General features: G+C 36.4%; 1 protein-coding gene across 30 annotated transcripts in view; it reads right to left on the reverse strand.

Annotated features, from left to right (window-relative positions):
- FIP1L1 (factor interacting with PAPOLA and CPSF1) overlaps positions 1-21,509 on the reverse strand; it is a 64,702-nt gene extending 43,193 nt beyond the window's left edge. For 2 of the 30 annotated variants that reach the window (XM_012532465.3, XM_033425417.2), the window contains exons 1-10: positions 21,174-21,502; positions 19,950-19,994; positions 19,807-19,846; positions 16,102-16,159; positions 14,897-15,000; positions 10,078-10,142; positions 9,422-9,532; positions 8,611-8,741; positions 8,251-8,319; positions 724-833 (exon numbers count right to left, since the gene is read on the reverse strand). In XM_012532465.3, the coding sequence (XP_012387919.1) occupies positions 724-833; positions 8,251-8,319; positions 8,611-8,741; positions 9,422-9,532; positions 10,078-10,142; positions 14,897-15,000; positions 16,102-16,159; positions 19,807-19,846; positions 19,950-19,994; positions 21,174-21,258 (818 nt within the window). In that variant the 5' untranslated portion in view covers positions 21,259-21,502. Of the gene's footprint in view, positions 1-723; positions 834-8,250; positions 8,320-8,610; positions 8,742-9,421; positions 9,533-10,077; positions 10,143-14,896; positions 15,001-16,101; positions 16,160-19,806; positions 19,847-19,949; positions 19,995-21,173 lie in introns of all 30 variants that reach the window. The other 28 variants (XM_033425424.2, XM_033425418.2, XM_033425426.2 and 25 more) reach the window with 19 other exon arrangements.
- Between the last annotated feature and the right edge of the window lie 1,110 nt (positions 21,510-22,619).

Consider the following 22,619-nt stretch of genomic DNA (forward strand, 5'->3'; position numbering starts at 1 on the left):
AAATAAATTTAAGTAAGTAACACAAAAGGTAAATGATCTGGCTGAGAATTCGTAATAGTTGAGTTACTGACTTGTTTCAGGCTCAGAGAAATAACTGGTTTAAGTCATCTTTAACCCAAGATTAAACTGCTGACATAAAACTTCCCTAGTCTTGGCTTATCCTTTACCATTTTCCTGGTAATGGGCTAATCACTTGTTATGTTTAAGTTAAAAGGACATTTGCCAACATCTTTGCCTCTTACAGTTGGTACCCTGTAGAACTCAAAGTTAGGTATTATCACAACAAACCAAAGAAAGAAAAGAAAATGGTTTTAATTTGAAAAATTTCTCAGGCTGAAATTTTTACAACCTCTTTTACTAAAATCAGTGAAACATCTTTAGGCCAGTATATCCAGATTTAGGAAGTTCAATAATTCTTTATGTAAGAATAATAAGCACAGAAAACAGTGCAACCTTTGCTGTCACCACCTGTCCTGAATGTGAGACTGTTGTTTCTTTATATATACATGTAACTATATTCCACTGTTCATTTCTTGCTTACCTAGATTTTTTTAGATGAAATAGCACCCAGAAGAGTTTTTCACGAAGAATTCATTTTGTACTAAAACCAAGTAGAATGTTCCAGTTTTTTGGTATATCATTCAGAGTTTTTATACTTCATATAGCACTAAAGGTGAAGATACCGATGCCTTCAATAAACTGAATCATCAATATCTCACTAACCTGCTTGGTGGGAGTCCAGTCTTGAACAAAGAAGGAGGAGAAGTAAACTCAGCTTTTGTAGATGGAAGCGCTGTTTCCTTCTCTGAATTTCCAGTTCTTCCCTGCTGTACCTTAAAAAAAAGGGTTATTAGCTTGTTTAATTCAATGGAACACTCAAACCTAACACAGTAAAGATGTTAAAATAAATTCATAACATTTCATTTGAAATTAAATATGAAGAGTGCTTCGTTGCCCAGTATATAATAAAATTAAACTTATTTTAGAACAGCATTAGGTGAAAGGCACCAAAGATGGATTATGGGACCAAAATGTTCCCAACTAGTAAAAAGTTCAAATTAATGTCACTTAAAAGTCCAATAAACTATAACTCTTAAGGACTTTCATAAATTCCCTCAGATCATTATAAGTAAGTCCAAGATACTCAGTTAAGACTCCATGTTTCAGAGTTCAAGAAAGGCCTTGAAGAATTCAGTATACCCAGAAGCCTGACGTCAGTCATCTGTCTCCTTAATCCCTCTTCTCACTCTTTACGTTCACTTTCAAACCAGTTATCTACTTACTTCATAATTTCTCCCATATTTGCCCATCCTTTGTGCTCCTGTCAGATCCTCTGAAGTACGGTCCAGTCATATTCCTTTAGACTGGTGAAAATCTTCTTTATGCTCTTTTGCTTTTATACTCACCTTCCTATCTTAAAAATCGTCATTAATTTATTAAATTTAAATAAAGTTCAAGTTGCCCTATACTTAAATAACATCACTATATCTTAGGCCCTATTTAAATTCTACTGTCCCTGTTCAGTCTAAATTCAGCATCACTCTCCTTCCTATGAGGCAAAGGCCAAGAGAATTCAGACACCTTGACTCTGATATATCCAAACCACTGATTCAATTCCAGAAACCATCTACCTCTCAAATAAACATTATGTGGAACTCATTTTCAAATAAGGTATTAATGTTAATACTAATTATATGAGGGATGATAAGGATCAGCACTAAGACACTGAGGAGAGAAAGAAAGAAAGAGATTTGTTAGACATCTGACAGGTAAAACTGACCCAATGTGGTGACAGGGGAAATAAACATGATTTATTCATCAAACATTTATTGACTACCTATTATGTACTGGAAACTGAGACCACAGAGAGAAATACAACAAAATTCCAGACTGTGGGAAAAGACAGGCACAAACCACCAAAGCAACACAACAACTGTTATGAAAAAAATATCCCTGGGATAAAAGATACTATGAGAACACAGAAGAAGAAATGCACTATTGTTCCTGGGGATGTCAGGAATACTCAGAGTTGACACTATGGTCTCAACTGTTCCCCGGAGCTCCAATAATTTACACCCAGCTTCTCACATGTCTTCTAAGCATCTCAAACTTACATGGCCAAAATAAAGCTACTGATTTCCCGCTATCCCCCATTCTGATCCTCCCCAAGTCTTCTTCCTATGAGTAAATGGCACCAAGTTGCTCAAGAAAATAAAAACAAAAACAAAAAAAAACTAGCAATGATCCAATACATATGAACAACCAATGTCAACTTTACCTTGATAATATATACCAAATTCAACCACTTACCATTCTGTTCACTCCTAAAACTCAGGTCAAACCCACCACCACATCTCATTTGTTCTATTACACTGTGTCTCTGCTTTGATCTTACCTCTCTAAAATCCATCCTCTGTACACAGCCAAAGCAATCTTATTAAAAATATAAATCAGCTCACATCTCTCCCCTGCTCAAAATTCTCCAATAGGGGCTTCCCTGATGGCACAGTGGTTGAGAGTCCGCCTGCCGATGCAGAGGACACGGGTTCGTGCCCTGGTCCGGGAAGATCCCACATGCCGCGGAGCGGCTGGGCCCGTGAGCCATGGCCGCTGGGCCTGCGCATCCGGAGACTGTGCTCCGCAATGGGAGAGGCCACAACAGTGAGAGGCCCGCGTACCGCAAAAAAAAAAAAAAAAAAAAAAATTCTCCAATAACTTTCCGATGCAAACAGAATAAAACCTAAACTTATCATGGCCTACAAGGATTTATGGTATGGGCCCTGCCTACCTCTCCAACTGTTTTCCTCTATTCCTCCCCAACTTATCTTAACTACGCCCAGTCACAATGGCCTTTCTTCTTGTTCTTTTTAACAGATAAGTTCCTCCTTTATGAGGGTTTTTGCACTAGATGTTCATTCTGCTTTAAAAGATCATCATGGCTCAAGTATTGTTCAAATGTCTCCTTGAAGTGGCCAATCCCAATCTCTATCATATTATCTCTATCATAACATTTTGCATTTTATTCATAGAATTTCTCACATTATCTTAAGTCCTCTTACTTATTTTATGTTTATTGTCTGCCTGCTGCCACTATAACATAGGATCTCTGAAGACATGGATGGCATCCAGTTCAAATCTGTATCCTAAGTGCCTAAATACACTGCCTGGCATGTAATGAGTGCTCAAATATATTTGCTATTTGATTGGCTTTGGGATTCAGCTTTAAATGTCACTTCTTTAAAGTCTTTCATAGAACATGGAGTTTATATAATTTTTGGCATGATAATCTAATTACCACCTATCTTTTCCATTAAGTCAGATAAACTCTTAAGACCACAAAGTCTATGTCTATAATTCTTACCTCCCCTCTCCACCCAAGTCTAAGACACTTCCTGGCATAGACAATGCTCAATTAAAAGTTGGGATCTGGAGAGCAACTGGAACCCTAGTACTGGAGCAGAGCAGCAAATCTAGTCTCACAGAAAGGGAGCTCTACTGGGCACCAGAAGGCCTGGATTCTAGTCTCTGCTCTTGAGGCTTTGAGAAAGTCTTTAATCCTTCTACCCCTATTATCAAATACCAGTAACAACTCCTCAGTCTATCTCATCAAGCTCTTGTGATGACCAGGTGAGATAATGGGAAATCACTTTATAAACGTGGGGTATTAATGTTATTCTGTCAAAAACTGCATAAAGATGAATATCTCTGGAAAGGCAAGTTAAAGAAAGTAATAAAGATAAAATAATATGTTAAATCTTAAAAATAAACAAACACATAAGTAAACAAATAAATAATAAAAATTGGGAAGGAGGAAGGGAGAAGGGTTGGAAAGAGGTAGAAAGAGGGGCAAGAGATTATAAATTAAAGAGAATTTACAATAGGGGAAAAAGTGAGAAAAGGTATCAGGAAGACAAGATACATTTTCAAACATGTAAAACTTGCTTGTGTTTCCTAACTTACTTTTCTTTCCTTGTTAATTTCTTCATAATATACTCATTATAGTAAACAATTCTGAAAATCTTCACCATTTTAGCAACCCTCCTAATCAACCTGCATTATCATTATCACTTTGTCTTCAGATGTTGCACTCAGCATTACAGGCTCAAAACTTGTTTAATCACAACGTAATGAGATTATTTTTTCCACATGATCTAATATTTTAAGAAATGACTGTAAGACATTATGATTTATTTTATAAAAACAAATTATCATATTTTTACTCAAATTTGCTGAAACTTAATTATTTTGTAAAATTTCCTTCAACTGCCCTTCACAGCATTATTTATAAAAGTTTAATACTACAAAATAATATCTAAAAAGAAATTACTGTGAAACACCCAAATAATGGATTATGCAACTATTTATAAAGTGTTATTTATCAAAACACTTTAATAACCTAGGAAAACATTTACATGTTAAGATGAAAAAAGAAAAAATAGAAAATCACATAAATTATTTATTACAATTTTGTTTCAACCCACAAGAACAAAAAGACTGGGAAGGCAACAAAAGTTAGGACTCTGAAAGCAGACGAAAAAATAGTAACTGAGCAGACCAAAGAATCTGAATCCTAAGTCAGCAATGAGAAAGCAAAGACATATTGATTTTCACAGCAAGACCCACAAAGATTCAGGAATTGACAACTCTAACTCCCAGAACATTTCAAGCAGCCAAATATAAATATAAACCCTCTAGGCAGGATACTAGAATGTCTTCTCTGAAAACTCAGATTATCACAAAAAGAAAAAACAAAAAGTAAAACAAAGATAAAGATACTGACATTGGAGACTGTGAGAAAAACTTAGCCCTACAGTAAAGCCTACAGTCAACAAGTTCTACCCACATGCACAGAGCTTCTGATCACCTTTTCAGTGGCCCAGTTAATAATGGGCAAGGATCAACAAATACTTGAGAAAAGTCAAAGTCAGAAGCCAAAAACAACAAACTTAAAGATGAACTTGTAGAAAACAGACCATGCACAAAAAGAAAACCTAACAGAAACAATCTAACATTAAGATCTTTTGAAAGACAGAGGGAGGAAAAAATACTGCATTACTGCATGCATGAATACAAATAGGCTAAAGTTAAATACTGAAGGAAAATCTTCTTGGATATTCAAAAATACAATAGCAGAAATGAAAAAGTGAACAGAAGCATTCTAAGGCTGAAGAAATCTCCCAGATAATGGAAAACAAAGAGAAAGGAAAAGAGAAAAACTAAGAAAATTAAAGGAACCAGCATAAGGAGGTCTAATTTTTGAATAAGAGGTCCAAAAGGCAGATGAAAGCGGAGAAAAAGTAAAAAAATAATAATAATAACAAAGTAAGAAAATATCCCAGAAATGAAGGATATGTACTTTCAGGTTAAAAAGGTACAAATGAAAGCTTGGTACAATGACTGATAACAGACCAAGACACATGCTTATGAAATTCACAACACTAGTGACAAAACTCATACATGCTTCCACAGAGGAAAAAAAACATCTATGCAGGTGTGCACCCATTCTCACTAGTCACTCCTCTCTTGCCCTCACCCCAAATTATGTAGTTATACAACTGCTTTTGTACCCAATTGAGTGATTTTATTTTTACACTTATTAAATTTCATCTTTCATTTTGCTAAAAAATATATAAAAAATCTTTTATATTAAAGTATATAAAAAGACTTTAAGAATGTTAAAATGTTGATAAGTCACTTGAGACACTTCCATAATAAACACATGGCAGTTCACCTGTACTATTCTACCTGTTAGAATGCTTGAAAATTTACTTAATAAAAAGTAAAAAAAAAAATTATTTTAAAGATGCTGATGAGGTGCCTCTCACTTGACTAAGGATGAAAAAATATCTTTGTAGTAGATATGAAAATAACTTAAAATTTTGATTCTTAAATTTGTTCCTTTGTCCATCCACCAGTATCAGTCTGGGTCTTTCTTCATTTCGTACCTATAGTACTCCAACAGCTCCCTATCTAGTCTCTGTCTCCCTTTTTCCCTCTTACATTCTATAGCTTACCCTGGTACCAGTTCTTTTTCTAAAAACCAGATTTGCTCATACTATTCTCCTACCCAAGAACTTTCAAATGGCTTCCTACTGCCCATACATATGTCTGCAAGCTAGTTTTAGATTAAGATCTTTCTCATCATTTCTACCATTTCCAGGCTTCTCTCCTCTATGTCTCATCTACCCCAACTCTCCTTTAATGCTATCTGGTTTTGTTCACATTGCTCTCTGCCTACAGTGTTCTATACTCCCCTGTCTCCTACTAATGAAAACTCACTCATTTTTCACTTATCACATCCCATTGAATCCTTCTAGACTCTGCAATGCAGGATAACCCAATCTCTCCTCTGAACTTTCTACTGCATTTTGTCAATACACCAACATAACACTTGTCACAATACATCATGGTTATTAGTTCACATGTACACATCATTCAGACCATGAGCTCCTTGAATACAAAGACCCTCTTTTACTGTAGCATCTAGCACAGTGCTGGGCACACTGAAGGTACTCAGATACATCAAGAAAGCTGGGCAAGCTTTTTTCCTTCTATCTCTTTCTCACCAATCCTAATAATTATAGTTCAAATGGTAGATAAGTGGACAAGAGCTTGGACTTCATCCAACCACACCATACACTGCTGCCAGAATACTGTTACTATAAGTCACTCTCCTGATCATTAACAGGGAGTAATTCCTCCAATTCATCTTTCTGGTTTCTAGGCTTTCTAAAATTAAACCACACTCTACAAAGCCAAGTCTTCTGTTCTTCTCCAGAAATAACTCTCTGATCCAATAAAGCTGATTTCTTAACTATACCTGTTAAATTCAAGTCCTTATTCATTCAGAATTAAATAAATCAGAATTGAACAATGACCTCCTCTCACATGATCAAAAGAAACTTCAAAATAATTTTTCAGTAGACTGTATGTATATAACTTATTCACAGTGGCTACCTTCAATAAGAGACCAGACCCTAAGAGTTTCTTTTTATCCTTTAGTTTTAGAAGTTTACTGCAAAAAGACAAAGCATAGAGAAGCTGGCAGTTTAAAAAGGCAGTTCTCATTTCTGTTAGAAGAAAATTAAAAGCACCATTGCAAACAAACTATTTCCTCATCAAGATAACTTTTCTAACTATTCATTGCAATCAAGAAAAAAAATATATTCAATGTCTCAATAAGTAGATATCACCAAAAAGAACTTGATGACCATTTAAAATAAGATAGACATCATCACACACTTTCAAAATATTTACAGCAGAACAAGAACCAAATACTTACCCAAAGTAGGATGTAAATTAAAATTAAATTCTCTATACAGAACTGTGTCCAGCAGAGCGGCTACATCTGCGGATATAGCACATGCATTGCATAAGGCAGTATTTTGGTGGACTGGGCTGTAGCCCCAAACGGGACACAGAGAAGTTCCTGCCCACAAAAGTTCCCTGGGTATATAACCCAATCTAAAAGTCACTCCCAGTCTTCATCCCAGTGTCACTCAATACAAGAATCAAGAATTAAGAATTAAGGTAAAGGAAGAAGAGTTTACAATCAGATTTTGAAAAAAGTTTGTAGGTTGCTGTGTATCACACAAGTATGAAAATGTATTATTATTCTTGGGACTGATCCTATGGAATGGAGAAGCCAGAAGTCAGACTTGATACTCAAGTAGTATCAACCTGCAAGTCCCTCATTAAACCTGCTCCTTTAAATATTAATTTAAAAAATCAATGACTTTATCCTAATTTTGTTGAGTCTTTCTTGGCAACTGGCAAAGAACACCTAAGATTCCTGAGCCATCTTAAACTGCAGAAGACATTACACCAATGATTTCAGTCTCATACAGATAATAAGCAGTATGGCATCTACCTTACCATTTTTTAACAGAAAATTAGGACAAATAAGCCTCCAATTCTGATAAAGATTATAGCGGGATCTACAATGAGTGCTTAGCCTGTTGGCATGAACTTTTATATCCTACAAGCAAACACACACTTGACTCAAAATAAAATCACAACATATAGCAAGAATAGTTTTACTTTGCATTTGTTAGTATAATAGGCTATAATTCACATGCTTGCAAAAGTGGAGATAAAACAACAATCAGCAAATTTGTAAGTCACCAGGAAGCTGAAGGTTTGGAAAAAAGGTAGCTATTTCCACTTTAATCTTGTCCCTCGAGTAGTGGTATGGGAGCAGACTCAAGAACAAAAAATGAGAGCAACCAAGGATAATTTACTAAAATTCACCTTAAAAAGATTGAATCTGCCATCTTGGATCTCTGCACCTGGTGTAACTTCCATAGTACAGTCTTCGGCCTAAGTTAAATAACATATTCCCCATTAAGATACCACATAATTTTTAATTGATAGGCCACATAAAGACAAACCAGCTGTGGCTAGTCTGTGAATTGAAACTAAAAACATCAGATAATCATTAATATGAAACTGTGAAAGGGAAGGAAGGGGAAAAAAACAAACAAGGTAAAATGGAATTTTTAAACTATCATATAGCATTTAACCACCTTTATAGGGAAAAACTGATGTATTTAGGGAGCAAAACTGGGATGGTAGAAAAGGCTGGGGTATTGTGGAATATTTACTAATTACCGTAATTTTATTTGTAGTAGAGGTAACTGGTATAACTTCCAGTCCCATTCGTATCCTCTTTTGTTTTTCACAGTAAGCTTTCCAGGTATCTTCATTAAACCCATAATTAAAATAATCAGAAAGATCAGCACCTAAAGATAAAACACACTTTTAGTGTACGAATATTTCAATTCTATTTTTATGCAGCACATAAAATATAATAAACTGTAAAAATAAATTTAGAGTTCTATTAGTCTCATCTAATTTTACCAATTCTCCCAATTACTACCATAAAGCAACAGGACTATACAAATTTTTGATCAAAATTACTCCCTTTAGAAATGGCATTATAGGGTAAGCTGGGACAAAGTGAGAGAGTGGCATGGACATATATACACTACCAAACGTAACATAACTAGCTAGTGCGAAGCAGCCGCATAGCACAGGGAGATCAGCTTGTGCTTTGTGACCACCTAGAGGGGTGGGATAGGGAGGGTGAGAGGGAGGGAGACGCAAGAGGGAAGAGATATGGGGACATATGTATAACTGATTCACTTTGTTATAAAGCAGAAACACACCATCGCAAAGCAATTATACTCCAATAAAGATGTTAAAAAAAAAGAACTGGCATTATAATAAAACAATATGCAAGTCTACTTTTACACAATGCTAGGCCACCTGTAAGATTTAATAATACAGGTTCATTATTACTCATGTGCTTAAGATAATGAAAATTACATTTAAAAAATAATATTCTAAACTGATGCTGAAAAAAAACTTTTCTAATAGTTTAGACTAAAAATCTTTTGAAACCAATCCACAATAATCTTACCAGGTTTACGCCATGGTTTATCTTCAAAAGAATCCAAATCTACCTCCAAAAGGGGCACTCCATTAATGCTTCCAGGTGCATCAAGATCTACTCCTTTGACTTTCGTTCCTACTTTAGAAAATCACAAAATGGTGAAGGAACTATATTAATAAGAAGCTGAGAGATACCAGAGACAAACAGAAAACAATGACACCTTTTTACTACTATTAGCACTAAATATGGCCAAGATTCCAAACAGAGTAGTAATGGTTACCACAAATAAAAAGTGAGGTCAAAGTTTATGGTGTAGCTATAAGATAAAATAGAGAGATTAGAGACTTCTTGTTTATAATAAGGGATTCCTGTACCAAGAAGTTAATTTCCATGTTTTAAATCATTGTCTTTGTACAGTCTGTGAGCTGTAAGAAAGGGTTGTAGAACCAAAAAACAACGGCAACAACAAAAAAAAACCCACACACACATGACAGGAACCCTATGTGACCCACACAGCCTAAACTATTCATTATCTAGCCATTTATAGAAAAGTGCCCATTCTATGATACATGGTCAAAAACTGCTCTTTTTAATTGAGCTGTAATAGCTATTAAAATCTATTCATGACCTATTCAGATATATGCCCTATTTTCTATTGATGCAACTGCAAATACAAATTTTACCTGTAGTTCCATAAACTCTTCCTCCTGTCTTGATGTTAAGATTTACAGGTGCTGTACCATAACTCCTAAAAGCAAAATCAAAAAAATTATCCTGAGATGCTTAAAGTAAACAAAAGCAGAATATATTCAATATGTACACATAAATTATATACCCACATATTAACTAGATAGACTGACACTAACTCAAACATTTTAGAAAATGTTTTAAACTAATTTAAAAAGCCTGTCACTTGCTTAATAAAAGATAAAAAAAATATTTTTTAAAAGTCTCACTAATTTTCCATCTCAAAAACCTACCCGCGATTAACTCAATATCCCACTCTAACAAACTTTCGAGAAATTTGGCTGGGAAGGGAAGAATAGTTTATATGCCTTGTTTTCACTTCCTGGCCTCCCAGTCATTCAGCTGGACTTGTGAAAACTCACTGCTTCTGGTCTGCCTAACAATTTCCATCTTTTGTCTCCAATGTATTAAATTTATGAGACCTAGGTTATTCTGCTTAAAAAAATAAGGATATTCAATAAAATATTCAAATAGTTGTATAAAGATCCACTACTATAAATGCAAGAAGTATGAAGGAGCCTAAAATAAACTGTCACTGTCAAGTTGTACTATCATTACCAACTTGAAAGGTTTAATCATCTCATTGACTAATTCTCTAATAAGTGCTTAAGCACCAGCAATACATCACATATAGTTCTAAGCCAAGGAGAGAGAATGAGGAGCTGGACAAATATGGTTCCTGCCACATGATGCTTACATTTCAACAAGCTAAATTCAGCACAGCCAAAGCACTTTGAGGTATCTATATATGATGTACAAAAGTCCTAGCTGTTCGAAAGTCAATATACAAAAACCAAGGACTGTCTCCAAATGGTCCTCTTACAGACTGCTAAAGGATAAACCAAAACAGTATTTATAAAAGGCTTACCATAGTTCATTAAATGAACTTCTTTGCTTCCCACCCAGCTACTTTCCTTCCTTCTCCATTCTGCCCTTTAAAACATTACTTTTTTTTAATGCCTCCAAGCCTTCACATTCATTGTGTGTAAAGAACCTTAGCTGTCTGGAAAACTGCGCTTAAGTAAATCTGATACCCCCATTCAATAGCACCCACCATGAGGTCTCAGGCTTCTCTAGGGGCTAGATCCTATATACTTGGATGTCTACAAAAACTTAAAAATAAATGTATCAAAAAATTTTATCTTAACCTGCTCCTCCCACCTTACCCATATACGGTAATACACTGTTATATACACACACTGAACTACTCTAGAAAGCTCCAAGTCACTGAATCCTTTGTCTCCCTTTCCATCTACAACCAACCCATTACCCATGTTATTTCCATTTATTATTCACTCAAATATATTGAATTCTTCCATCTATCCCTATATTACTGCTGCTGGTTTAGTTTCGACTATCATCCCATCTGGATGATTACTTCAAATCTATTAACTAAGTTCTATCTAGTCCATCTCAACTACTACTGCTAGAGTTATATTTTCAAACAATGTGACCTGCCTAAAAACCTTTAAGGGTTCCATCATGGCACAGCAAAAACATCCTAACTCCCCTCTTCTGTGGTTTCAAGCATCCTCTCTCATCTACCTTATCCTCCAGTCTTGTGGTTCGTCTAAGTCATGCTTCCACTACATCTAAGTAGTTTCCTCTGCCAAAATCATCAGTCCTCTTCCTTCTGTCTCGAGAATTATTCAAACTCATATATTACCTCCTCTAGGATCTTCTCTTCAACACATGCACTTTTAGCAACTGTCCTCTCAAAGCTTTCCAATCACCCTGTACATGTTTCTATTCAAGCACTTACACTGCAAGGAAAGTATCTGCTCACATGTCTATCTCCCTCACTACTTTTGATAAATAAGGACAGTTGATATTCCCATCATCAATTATTAGAGTGCCACACAAACTGCCTTTGAAAAGTGTTAATGAATGAGAGGCTGAATTTCAAAGATACAGCTAAGAAACCACTCCTCTATACAAGGTAAATTATTCCTACCCTAAGATTTGATTTTCCACATACCTTACTTACAGATACAATAAACTCTGTAACAAAAGTATGTCACCTAAAAGAAATTCTAGTCTTTACCTTCTAACAGCTTATAATAAACCAATTTAGTATTGTTCCTTGAAATCAATTTGCTCTTTAAATTTGCCTCTGAAATGCTGTGCACAAAGTAAATATTCATCAAATTTTATTTTCTCCCTGGCTTTCTTTCAGTTATCAATGGATATATCTTGAGATATTAAGGTTAAACAAGCTTTATACTTTTCAGAAAGATCTGTAACTTACTTTGAAATGCATAAAAAATACAAAATAAGGGGACTTCTCTGGTGGCACAGTGGTTAAGACTCCACGCTCCCTGGTTCGATCCCTGGTCAGGGAACTAGATCCCACATGCAAGCCGCAACTAAGTCGTTGTATCCCACAACTAAGGAGCCCATGTGCCACAACTAAGAAGCCGGCAAGCCGCAACTAAGACCCAGCACAACTAAATAAATAAATAAATAATTTTTTTTAAAAAAAATACAAAATAAAAAAGATGGATTGATGAGTGGGTGGAGGCATGGAGATAGGCAGGTAGGTAGATAGACAGATAGGTGATAAAGCAAACACAGCAAAATGTAAACTGTATAATCCAGGTGATGAGTAAATAAATGGGTGTTCACATCAGTTCATTAAACTTCGAGTGTTTGAAAATTTTCGTAATCAATGTTGAGAAAAAAAAGTTCAAAGACAATTGTGTTTTTAATACGCAGTCAATTTAGTGAATAAACACTTACTACTTACTATATTTAAGGCAATGTAAGGAATAGGAAAATTCATAAACCACTCAAAGAATTTAGAATCTAAAGGTAATAAACACGTGTGAACATAATTCAATCCATGAAACCGGAAATTTTGTTATAAGAAAAAAAGTTCAGATAAAGTACTATGGGAGTCTATATGTATTTAATATTTGCATGCAAGTCCCACCCCAAAATTGGTCATATTAATAAAAAGTAATCACCATTTGCTTTAATTGTTCTGTACTTGAAAATACAAATAATTTTATATTAAATATAAGTATTTACTAAATATGCAATTGATTATTATAGTATTATGTTAAAGTGTTCCTTCTGCATAATGCAGACAGATAAAGGCCTATTAGCATAAAGGCTTACTAATATCATAGCTCAACACTAATTATTTACTTTAAGTGGGGATGAGGAGAACATCAAGAGTTATCCTAACTTGAATAATTTAGTCTCTTCTCAAACCTGCTCCCTAAAAAAGTTGCTAGGGTCTTAAAATTACATCAGCAGTCATTATTATAATGCAAAACTGATTATGACAACTGAATGATCTTTAAGCTTCTTGAAATAACTTTTGAAAAAATTTCTCTACTGAAGAAATAAACAATTCAAAAGGATTTATGTATATATTGGTCCGTTTCAGATAAGGCTACTTAATGAACTATAGTGCAATTAATGAAAAGTTTACTTTATATTCCCAACGCACTAGTACCACATCATACATCCAATCTGAAAAGGATAGAGAAAACGTCAACTCATATTCTACCACCATAACAAAATCACAATATGTACTTTATTCCCTTCCAATCTTTCTGTAAGATTCTTTATGTGCTCAATGAGTCAATGACAGGCCATTCACTTGATCCAGCTTTACAGACTATAAACTTTGAGACAACCTATTGGCATAAATAGCATACAGGATAATTAACCACTTGAAAAATACACTATGAAAAGCAAAAAGAAATACTTTTGATATTGTTTTTATCGGACAAAAAAATTAAAAACCTAAACTGAAGTCTGGATAAGTAATAAAATGTAAGAACAATATAGATGTAAACAGCAAATTAAGGTTTTCTAATTCTAATTAAAGAATCTGGGGACTTCCCTGGTGGTCCAGTGGTTAAGAATCTGCCTTCCAATGCAAGGGATGCAGGTTGTATCCCTGGTAGGGGAACTAAGATCCCACATGCCACAGGGCAACTAAGCCCGCGCACTGCTACTAAGCCCGCATGCTGCAACTAGAGAAGCCCGCGTACTGCAACGAAGAGGCCATGCTCCTCAAAGAAGATCCCGCGTGCCGCAACTAAGACCTAATGCAGCCAAATAAACAAATAAATAAATTAAAAAAAAATAATCTGGGGCTTCCCTTGTGGCACAGTGGTTGAGAGTCTGCCTGCCGATGCAGGGGACGCAGGTTCGAGCCCCGGTCTGGGAGGATACCACATGCCGTGGAGCGGCTGGGCCCGTGAGCCATGGCCACTGAGCCTGCGCGTCCGGAGCCTGTGCTCCGCGACGGGAGAGGCCACAACAGTGAGGCCTGCATACCACCCAAAAAAAAAAAAAAAAATCTGTATCACTCAATTCATTTGTAAAAACATTTCAATTTCAGGAATCAAAAACAAGTTCCATGTAACTTTACCTAATTAACTTTATGTTTAAGAAAAAAATATTTTCATGGTGAAATTCCTTTTAGTCATGAGATGTATACATATATTGACATATAACACTGTATTAATTTTAGGTAAAAAACATAATGATTTGATATATATATAAACTGCCAAAATGATTACAATAAGTTTAGTTAACATCCATCACCAAAGATAGATACAAATATTTTTTTTCTTGTGTCAACAGCTTTTACCTACTGTCTTAGCAACTCATCACGTGAAATCATATCATGGTAAGATGAAAAAATGTAAAAACATTGGAATCAACCACCAATTGTTTGATATAGACACACCACCTTTGACTTAAGCACACAGTTGTTACTTAAAAATAACTTACCCATACTGTGGTGCTCCCGTTTTAATGTCTCCTATAGTGACATGAACATCATCCTCATCATCATCACTGTCGCTATCACTATCGTCTTCAGTCTCTGTCACTTTCTATATCAACATAAACAACCACAAAATACACTCAATAATCCATTTCAACGTCTGATATAAATAACTGAAAAGGTAACCATTTTGCCTTTTTTGAGCTAATTCTAGAGAAAAAGTTATAGTACTACTACCTACTTCAACTCATTTACAACTTTGATGTTTTGCAATGATAAAAAGGGATAAGAATGTGAAGTAAACCTTTTTTTCAACATTGTCTTTTTGTAAATAACACATGTATTTTTTCCTACTATTTATAACTGCTCCTCTTGCACAAACGATCTAAGGCAATGTACTAAAATACCTAGAAGATATTTTTAAAATATTTGAGGAATTCTTAGCAAAAAGAACATGAAGGTAAGAGGAAAACAACTAATTTTAAGGGTCACAGTGTCACCATTAAAAGCATCAAATAGTTAAAAAGCAGCTCACTTATTCTTGACATTCATGTACACATAGAAAAGGTCCTGCATGCAAATGATTGAGGGAATACTTTGTTTCTATAAGTAGGGACATTTATGAAAGCTTTATTTTGGCTCTAAAAGGCTGTTCTGTGCTTAGTCACATAATAGTAAATTTAAAAAGTAGATCACCAAGGCTAAATACTTTTTTGTATACAAGTTCAAGCTTGCAGAATAAGAATTTCCTTCTTTTTACAAGATTAAAACATTAAAATATTCATGGGACCGATGATTTGTTCACCCCCCAAAATATCACTTTTAACAGGCATGAGGTCAGACTGTCATTTATATAAACAGTAATTTTTGCTAAAAAACTTGACAAATTTGAGTTGAAAAACTCTATGTCTGCTTTGAAAACCAGGCTCACTATGATCTATCGAATTGACCTATGACCACTGGGTTCCTTGGTAGCAACAAACATCAAGCCTTTGCACATGCCCCATTTCATCTGAACTCTCCTCCCACTATTTCTTCTCATGGTTACACTTTTTTGACGGCACCAGATGACACAGGAGATACAAAAGGGGCCCGATTATGCAAAATATTGGCACTCATGTTAAATTCTGGTTTTCTTCCTAACTGAACGGGAAGCTATTGATAAAGATTTTAAACAGATAAGTAACCAGATCTCAAAGCCTTATGTTACCGGTTTAGGTACGCCATTTTCAGGAGTTTCATCTTCAATTCCCGATGGAGGGTTAGCACTACAAACAACAAAAATAAGTACACAACTGGTATTATTTTTCTGAAGTACAGACGAAGCATACTAGTATTTTTAATCTATGTCTGATAGTTTCCTGAAATTACTGTCTCCACCAGAGACGAAAAAAGAACTGCCTGTCCTATTCTGCTATTCCTAATGCCCTACATAAAACGTTTACACTCAACACTGGAAGTAGAATGGAACTGCCTCCACAATTTGTTAACGATGCCAAATTTGCAATTTGACGGTGGGGTATAATTTGAGTTTTTACATTTTTAAAATATGCATCATACTTAATCAATTTTATTTATCCTAAAACTACACTGAACTTCAAGGTACTCTAGGAATTGCCAAGGGCTATGTAACACACAGTTTCCTCTTTTCCCTGGTGCCCAAGGAACTCAGATGTGCAGTATGATGACGTTAACTCAGTACTGAGTTAACACACATGCTTCTTCCTAGTTTTCTGTTTCACCTGTCTTATTAGATATATGTCCTTTGTTGTATAAAAAACAAATTTTAAGATTTAAAAAAAAGTTTACTTTCATGTAAAGACTGCCTTCCAATTTGACACTAAGGCGCTCCAGACCTAATTTTGATGCATTAAAAAATAATTACTTTTTTAAAGCCAGTTAATACTTGAATTTGCCCTGTTACAACAAAATTGACATATAACAATAAACACTTATTCTCAAGAGACTCAAGCATATGGCCATTAACCATGAAATAAAACTTCTAGTACCACGGTGCAAATGGTTCCTTATATTTTTAATAATTATGATTTTGAAAGTGGGAATTAACCATTAACCTCATTTTATAGATGAAGAAATTGAAATACAAGGCAACTGACAATTATTTAGTAGCATTTCTAGGGAAAATGTCCAGATGTTGATATAGTTCAAAGCTGTTTTCACTGGGTTTCTGCTAATCTCTAAACTTCACTTTTTGTCAAGCAGTTTCTATATAAACTAATTTAATCTCTATAGTGGTATTCTGTAACACAATCTCCAAACAAAGCAAAATGAAGGACAAAACCTGAAAACTTATCTGTTAAATTTTCATAGTTCTAATCCTTGACCCTCCCCCCCCCAACATGCAATTATAATTATTCAGTACATTTCTCAGATGTAAGTTGAGCTTGTTCTTTATGTCACAAAACAGTATGTTTAGCCACAACTTTGAAATAAAACAAGACAATCAGAGACAGCACAGTGCAATGGTTAAGAACAGTTTTGACAATGGGCCAATCACAAAGAAGCTGGGGAAAACTCTAATAGCAAAGACTCGGCTCAGTTAGGGCAACGAAGTAGGTACTGCACTGGATAGTAGAACACAGTTTGGCAGAGCTCTCTTCCCCAATAGACTTTTGAAAGTTTTAATTCTCTTTCACCATTAAAACACTAGAAACATGATAAAATTATAAGCTTTATCTAGAAAAATAACATTTTAAGGGTAGATCTTTTCCTTTGGATGAAATAAACTTAACAGCTTTCCAAATAAAATGTTAATAAGGAATATAAAGACATTTTGACAGTCATAGGGAAGGGAGAAGGGTTCCTCTCCAATCAATTTAATCAAGCTGTGTATTGAGGAATTAAGGAATATTTAATCAGAAAATAAGCTTCAAGAATTGTATCTAAGAATATTAACAAAGTAAAATAAAAATTAGTTCACAAAAATGTGTATCTGATTGTTATCACTAATTTCTTGATCAACTGAAAAATCAGGGTATGAAGAAATATTACTTTCATAACTATTAAACTACACAAATCCCAACTCTGTGGTTAACTAAGAGTAGGGTTAGGAACTGGGTTGGATATATCCATTTCAAAACGAAATGACAAGGGCTTCTCTAGTGGTCCAGTGGTTAAGACTCCAAGCTTCCACTGCAGGGGGCGGGGGTTTGATCCCAGGGGGATGTTCCGCATTCCACCAAAGGCGGACAAAAACAAAAAACCCTAAATGACAAGATTTCAGATGATACAGCAATGAATAAATAAATAAATAAAACCAAAAAAAACTTCCAACAAAGGGTTTTTTTTTTTTTTTTTTGGCGGTACAAGGGCCTCTCACTGTTGTGGCATCTCCCATTGTGGAGCACAGGCTCCGGACGCGCAGGCTCAGCGGCCATGGCTCACGGGCCAGCCGCTCCATGGCATGTGGGATCTTCCCGGACCGGGGCACGAACCCGCGTCCCCTGCATCGGCAGGCGGACTCTCAACCACTGCGCCACCAGGGAAGCCCTATAGGGGTATTTTTAAGCAAGGAACAATAATCTCAGCACCCCCTGAGCTGTTTCCACTTCTCACTTCTTCCCTCCATTAACTTTTTAAAAAATAACAGCTTTGAGATACAATTCCTGTACCATACAATCCACTCATTTGAAGTGTACAACTGAAAGGTTAAGTATATTTACAGAATAGTGTATGTATGTCTATCTATCTAATTCCAGAACATTTTCATCACCCCAAAAAGAAACCTTATATATTTGTAGTCGCTCTCCATTTTCCCCTGTCCTGGTAACTACTACTTTCTGTCTCTTTGGATGTACCTATTGTGTACATCTAATATAATAAGAAACACAATATGTAGTTCTTTGTGACCGGCTTCTTTCATTTAGCATGTTTTCAAGGTTCATCCATGTTGTAACACTATTAGTACTTCATTTCTTTTTACTGCCAAATAGTATTTCACTGTATGGATATACCACTTTTCTAAATCTATCCATTTGATGGACACGTGGGTTATTTCCATTTTTTGGCTATTATGAATAATGTTGCTATATATGGTAGCTCTACGTTTAACCTTTAGAGGAACTATCAGACTGTTTTCCATAATAGTTGCACCATTTTACAATCTTACCATCAGTGTATAAGGGTTCCAATTTCTCCGTATCTTCACAAGCACCTGTTAACTATCTGTCTTTTTGATTACAGCCATCCTAGTGGGTGTGAAGTCGTATTTCCCCCTCTTTTTAAACCCAAATATTCTTTAAAAGTCCTTTTTGTAATCACGCCTCCCCCACTATAAGACACTAAGGCATCTGGTCAGTGATGTCAGCATATCCATGTACTTGTACCCATGAGCTATTCTGAAATTTAGAATAAGTTTCTGGCTCCCTGATATGTTCTGTAAATGATACTCAGACCTTTCTAGTAATCTAACAAAGGCAATCAATCTTATAACAAATTCATTAATTCCACTTCGAATTTTAAATAAATACGAAACATTGAAATTATAACCACAATGCATTACACCATCAAAAATATTAAGTTGTAAAAGTAGTTACCCAAGGAATTCTTTATTTTTAAAAAATTTTTAAGTTAAAACTTTTTTTTCTTAGTAGTCTGATGGTTATACTGTATACTCCATTATTGAGCTCATTTAAGAGTACAAAGTTACTTAATAGTGAAAAATATCCAAACCCTTACTTCAAAAACATTTTGTCCCCTGGGCTACTAGCAAATAAACAGAATTGGTACAAGACTACGTCCTGAAATAGTAATAAACTATAAAGGACTCAGTGTCTTGCTATCTTTGTCAAAATGTAATCAAACCAATGATTATAACAAAATAATTCTGACAATCTGCTGACAGAAGCACTGTACCGCACAATCTGCAAAAGCATCAACAAGAAATTTCACTAACCTGGCATTTTCTTCTTCTGGCCTTTCAACTTCATTTTCATCTACCAAAAAAAATACATAAATAAATAAATAAAATTAACAAACAAACCACTCTTAAAGAAACCAGTATTATGAAAATCTGAAGTGATCATCACAAGCACTAACCTAGGTCCTTTGCCAAATCACTGTGCACATGCACGTCCCATGGGCCTATAAGCACATCCAAAGTTAGATCACCTTATAATGACTTAACAAGATATGTCTTTTATGAAAAATAAAGAAATAAAAAAATCAGACTTTACTTCTATAAAAATAAACTTAAGAAGTACTACAGATTTCTAGACCTTTGTAAAAGAAACCCTATACATTTACATTTCAAACAGTACTACGAATGCTAAATCTTGCCGCCAAAGACAACGTATTTTACAAGTTTATCAAAATCAAAGTTTGTCGAAGTCACATTATCAAGGAGCTGCGTGGTGCCCAAACGTGCACTTTTACTAAACTATCCTAAAGACAATCAAGAATACGCATTTTAGGCAAGGAACAAACATTAACTTTCAAATCTAGTACCGGCAACAGACAAGAAGGGACTGTGACTTCATGGAAGTTAAAAGCCAGATGTCCCTTTCAAGGGGGAAGTAAAAGATGCAGTAAACTTATTTCATGAAAAAGATATACACGAAGTGATACTGAAAACCATAAGCCTAAGGGACATGAGGTACTTCTATGTGGGTTAAAACGCAGTCTCTTAAAAAAGAAAAACTTCACCTTAATACAGGAGACATTCGGGGTTTTCTTTATGGGCCATAATGTATTCCATCTCTTTCTTTCTCTCTCTCTCTTTTAATTAATTATTTTTAAAGCACGACTTTCACACAAGGAGGTACCCTTGCAGGTGCATTCCATACAAACTGACCATCAAGAAACAAGACGTTAGTTTTACAGCATCAACTTTATTTAGCTATTATTACAGAATGACTGTTCCTGGGACAGGAAGGGCATCCCACAGTCAAGGGGCAAGAAGAGACACACCAACACAGCTTAGAATCGATATAAGAAAACAAGAGGAAAAGCGCACAGAGGCGAGGCGGCCGAGAAGCCTGGGCGGAGTGGACGGCGAGGCTGGGGGCCCAGCCCCTAGCCTCCTGCCCAGCGGGGTCCCAGCCGCCACCTGGTGGGTGCGTGTTGGGGGCGTGGGCTGGGCGGAAGGAGGCAAGGGGGGCGGGGGACGCGCACGCCGAGCTCGGCCTAAGTCAGGCCGCACGAGGCTCCATGCAAGAGGCCCCAGGCGGCGGCGAGAGGGCCCCAGGACGCCGGCCGTTTGCGGGCCGGGAAGGGAGGCCTGAGAGAACCCGGGAGAGAAAGAAGGGACAGGAAGTTCCGTACCGCCATAGAGCCACTCTTCCTCCTCATCCCCTCCGGTCCCGCCGCTCAGCTCCGACACTAGGCGCTCGACCTCGCCGGCCGACATGGCCGCCCCGAGCACAACTTAAAGGCGGCGATCAACAGCCCCCTCCAACCCTTCCCCAGCCTCGCTGCCCGGGGTCTCGAGAGGGGCGCGAACCCGCCGGCGAGTGAACGAAGAAGGCGCGAGACTCAAATCCAGGGTAGGTGGCCCCGGCGGCGGAGGCGGCAAAGAACACGGCTCCGGCGCCGCTCCGCCCGCGCCCGCGCAGCAGCACCCAAGCAGCGCGGAGTCTCTAGGTGGCTTCGCTTCCGCGGCGGCGGCCACCTGAGCCTGGTTGCGCCTGCGCACCGTAGTTGGCCCCGCCTCCACGGGATCTCGCTTGCCTTTTAGCGTGGCTTTCTCCCGTGACGTCTTACGTAGGCTACGATTCCCCTCCCCCAACGTTCCTTCTGATAACCTGTATTGCTTTTGCTGGAGAGTGCACCGTCGTTACTTTCTGCGTGTGATGCTTGCTTTCTCGTTTTGTTTTTTTAAAATCTTCCGGAAGGCCTTGTTTCATTCTTTATGTGTATCAGACTTGATCCAGAATCGCCTTATCAGTCCCTGTTTCTCATTAGAGAAGAAATCATAATTCATGCCCACTTTCCTGAAAAATTAATTTTAACAGCAAACAAAAGCCAAACTAAAAAATGAATAATGCATTCTCTTTGTCAAAAAGTCAAAGACCTTCTCATCCACTACCCTCCTTTCCAGAAGTAGCCCTTGTTTTTCTGTTCATGTGCAGCATTATGAAATTTTATACATATTTGCTACACGTGTATTGTTTTGGTGAAAGAACCTGAGATGAATGAGTCTTAAGGGGTACAATATTGTATGTATAATTGTGTAGATTTGTTTATTTGATTGGTTGGTTTGGTTGTTTTTTTTTTTCTCAGCAGTGTCTTGGAGGTCCTTTCCATATTTGTGTATGTCAAACTATGTTCATTTTTTAAGTGCTTCATCATATTTTTTCATTTATTTATTTAACAATTATTGAATATCTGCTGTTTAAGAACTTAGGAAATAAAAGTATGAGTAAAGCACAGCCCCTGCCCTTGAGAGCTCTCAATTTATTGAGAAAGGCAGAAGGGTGGTAAACAATTAACTCACTTACAAGGGAAAGGTGGGTCTTAATAGAAGCACAAAGTGTTTTTACACCACCAATGCCACACCATCTCATGCTATTTAAACAAATCATGTGGTTTTAATCTCCCTAACCTTTGAACATTCCTCTATTGCTATTCTCAGCCTCCCTTATCTGAAGGGGATAGATAATCCCTTGTGTATTTCTGAAGTCTGTTGAGATATAGTCAACTTTTGAAATCTTTCCTGAACCCCATTTCTTTATTTATTCTATAAATACTTATGGAGGGCCTACCAAGTGC

This window comes from Orcinus orca, chromosome 4 (genome assembly GCF_937001465.1).
Source record: "Orcinus orca chromosome 4, mOrcOrc1.1, whole genome shotgun sequence".
Taxonomy (NCBI): domain Eukaryota; kingdom Metazoa; phylum Chordata; class Mammalia; order Artiodactyla; family Delphinidae; genus Orcinus; species Orcinus orca.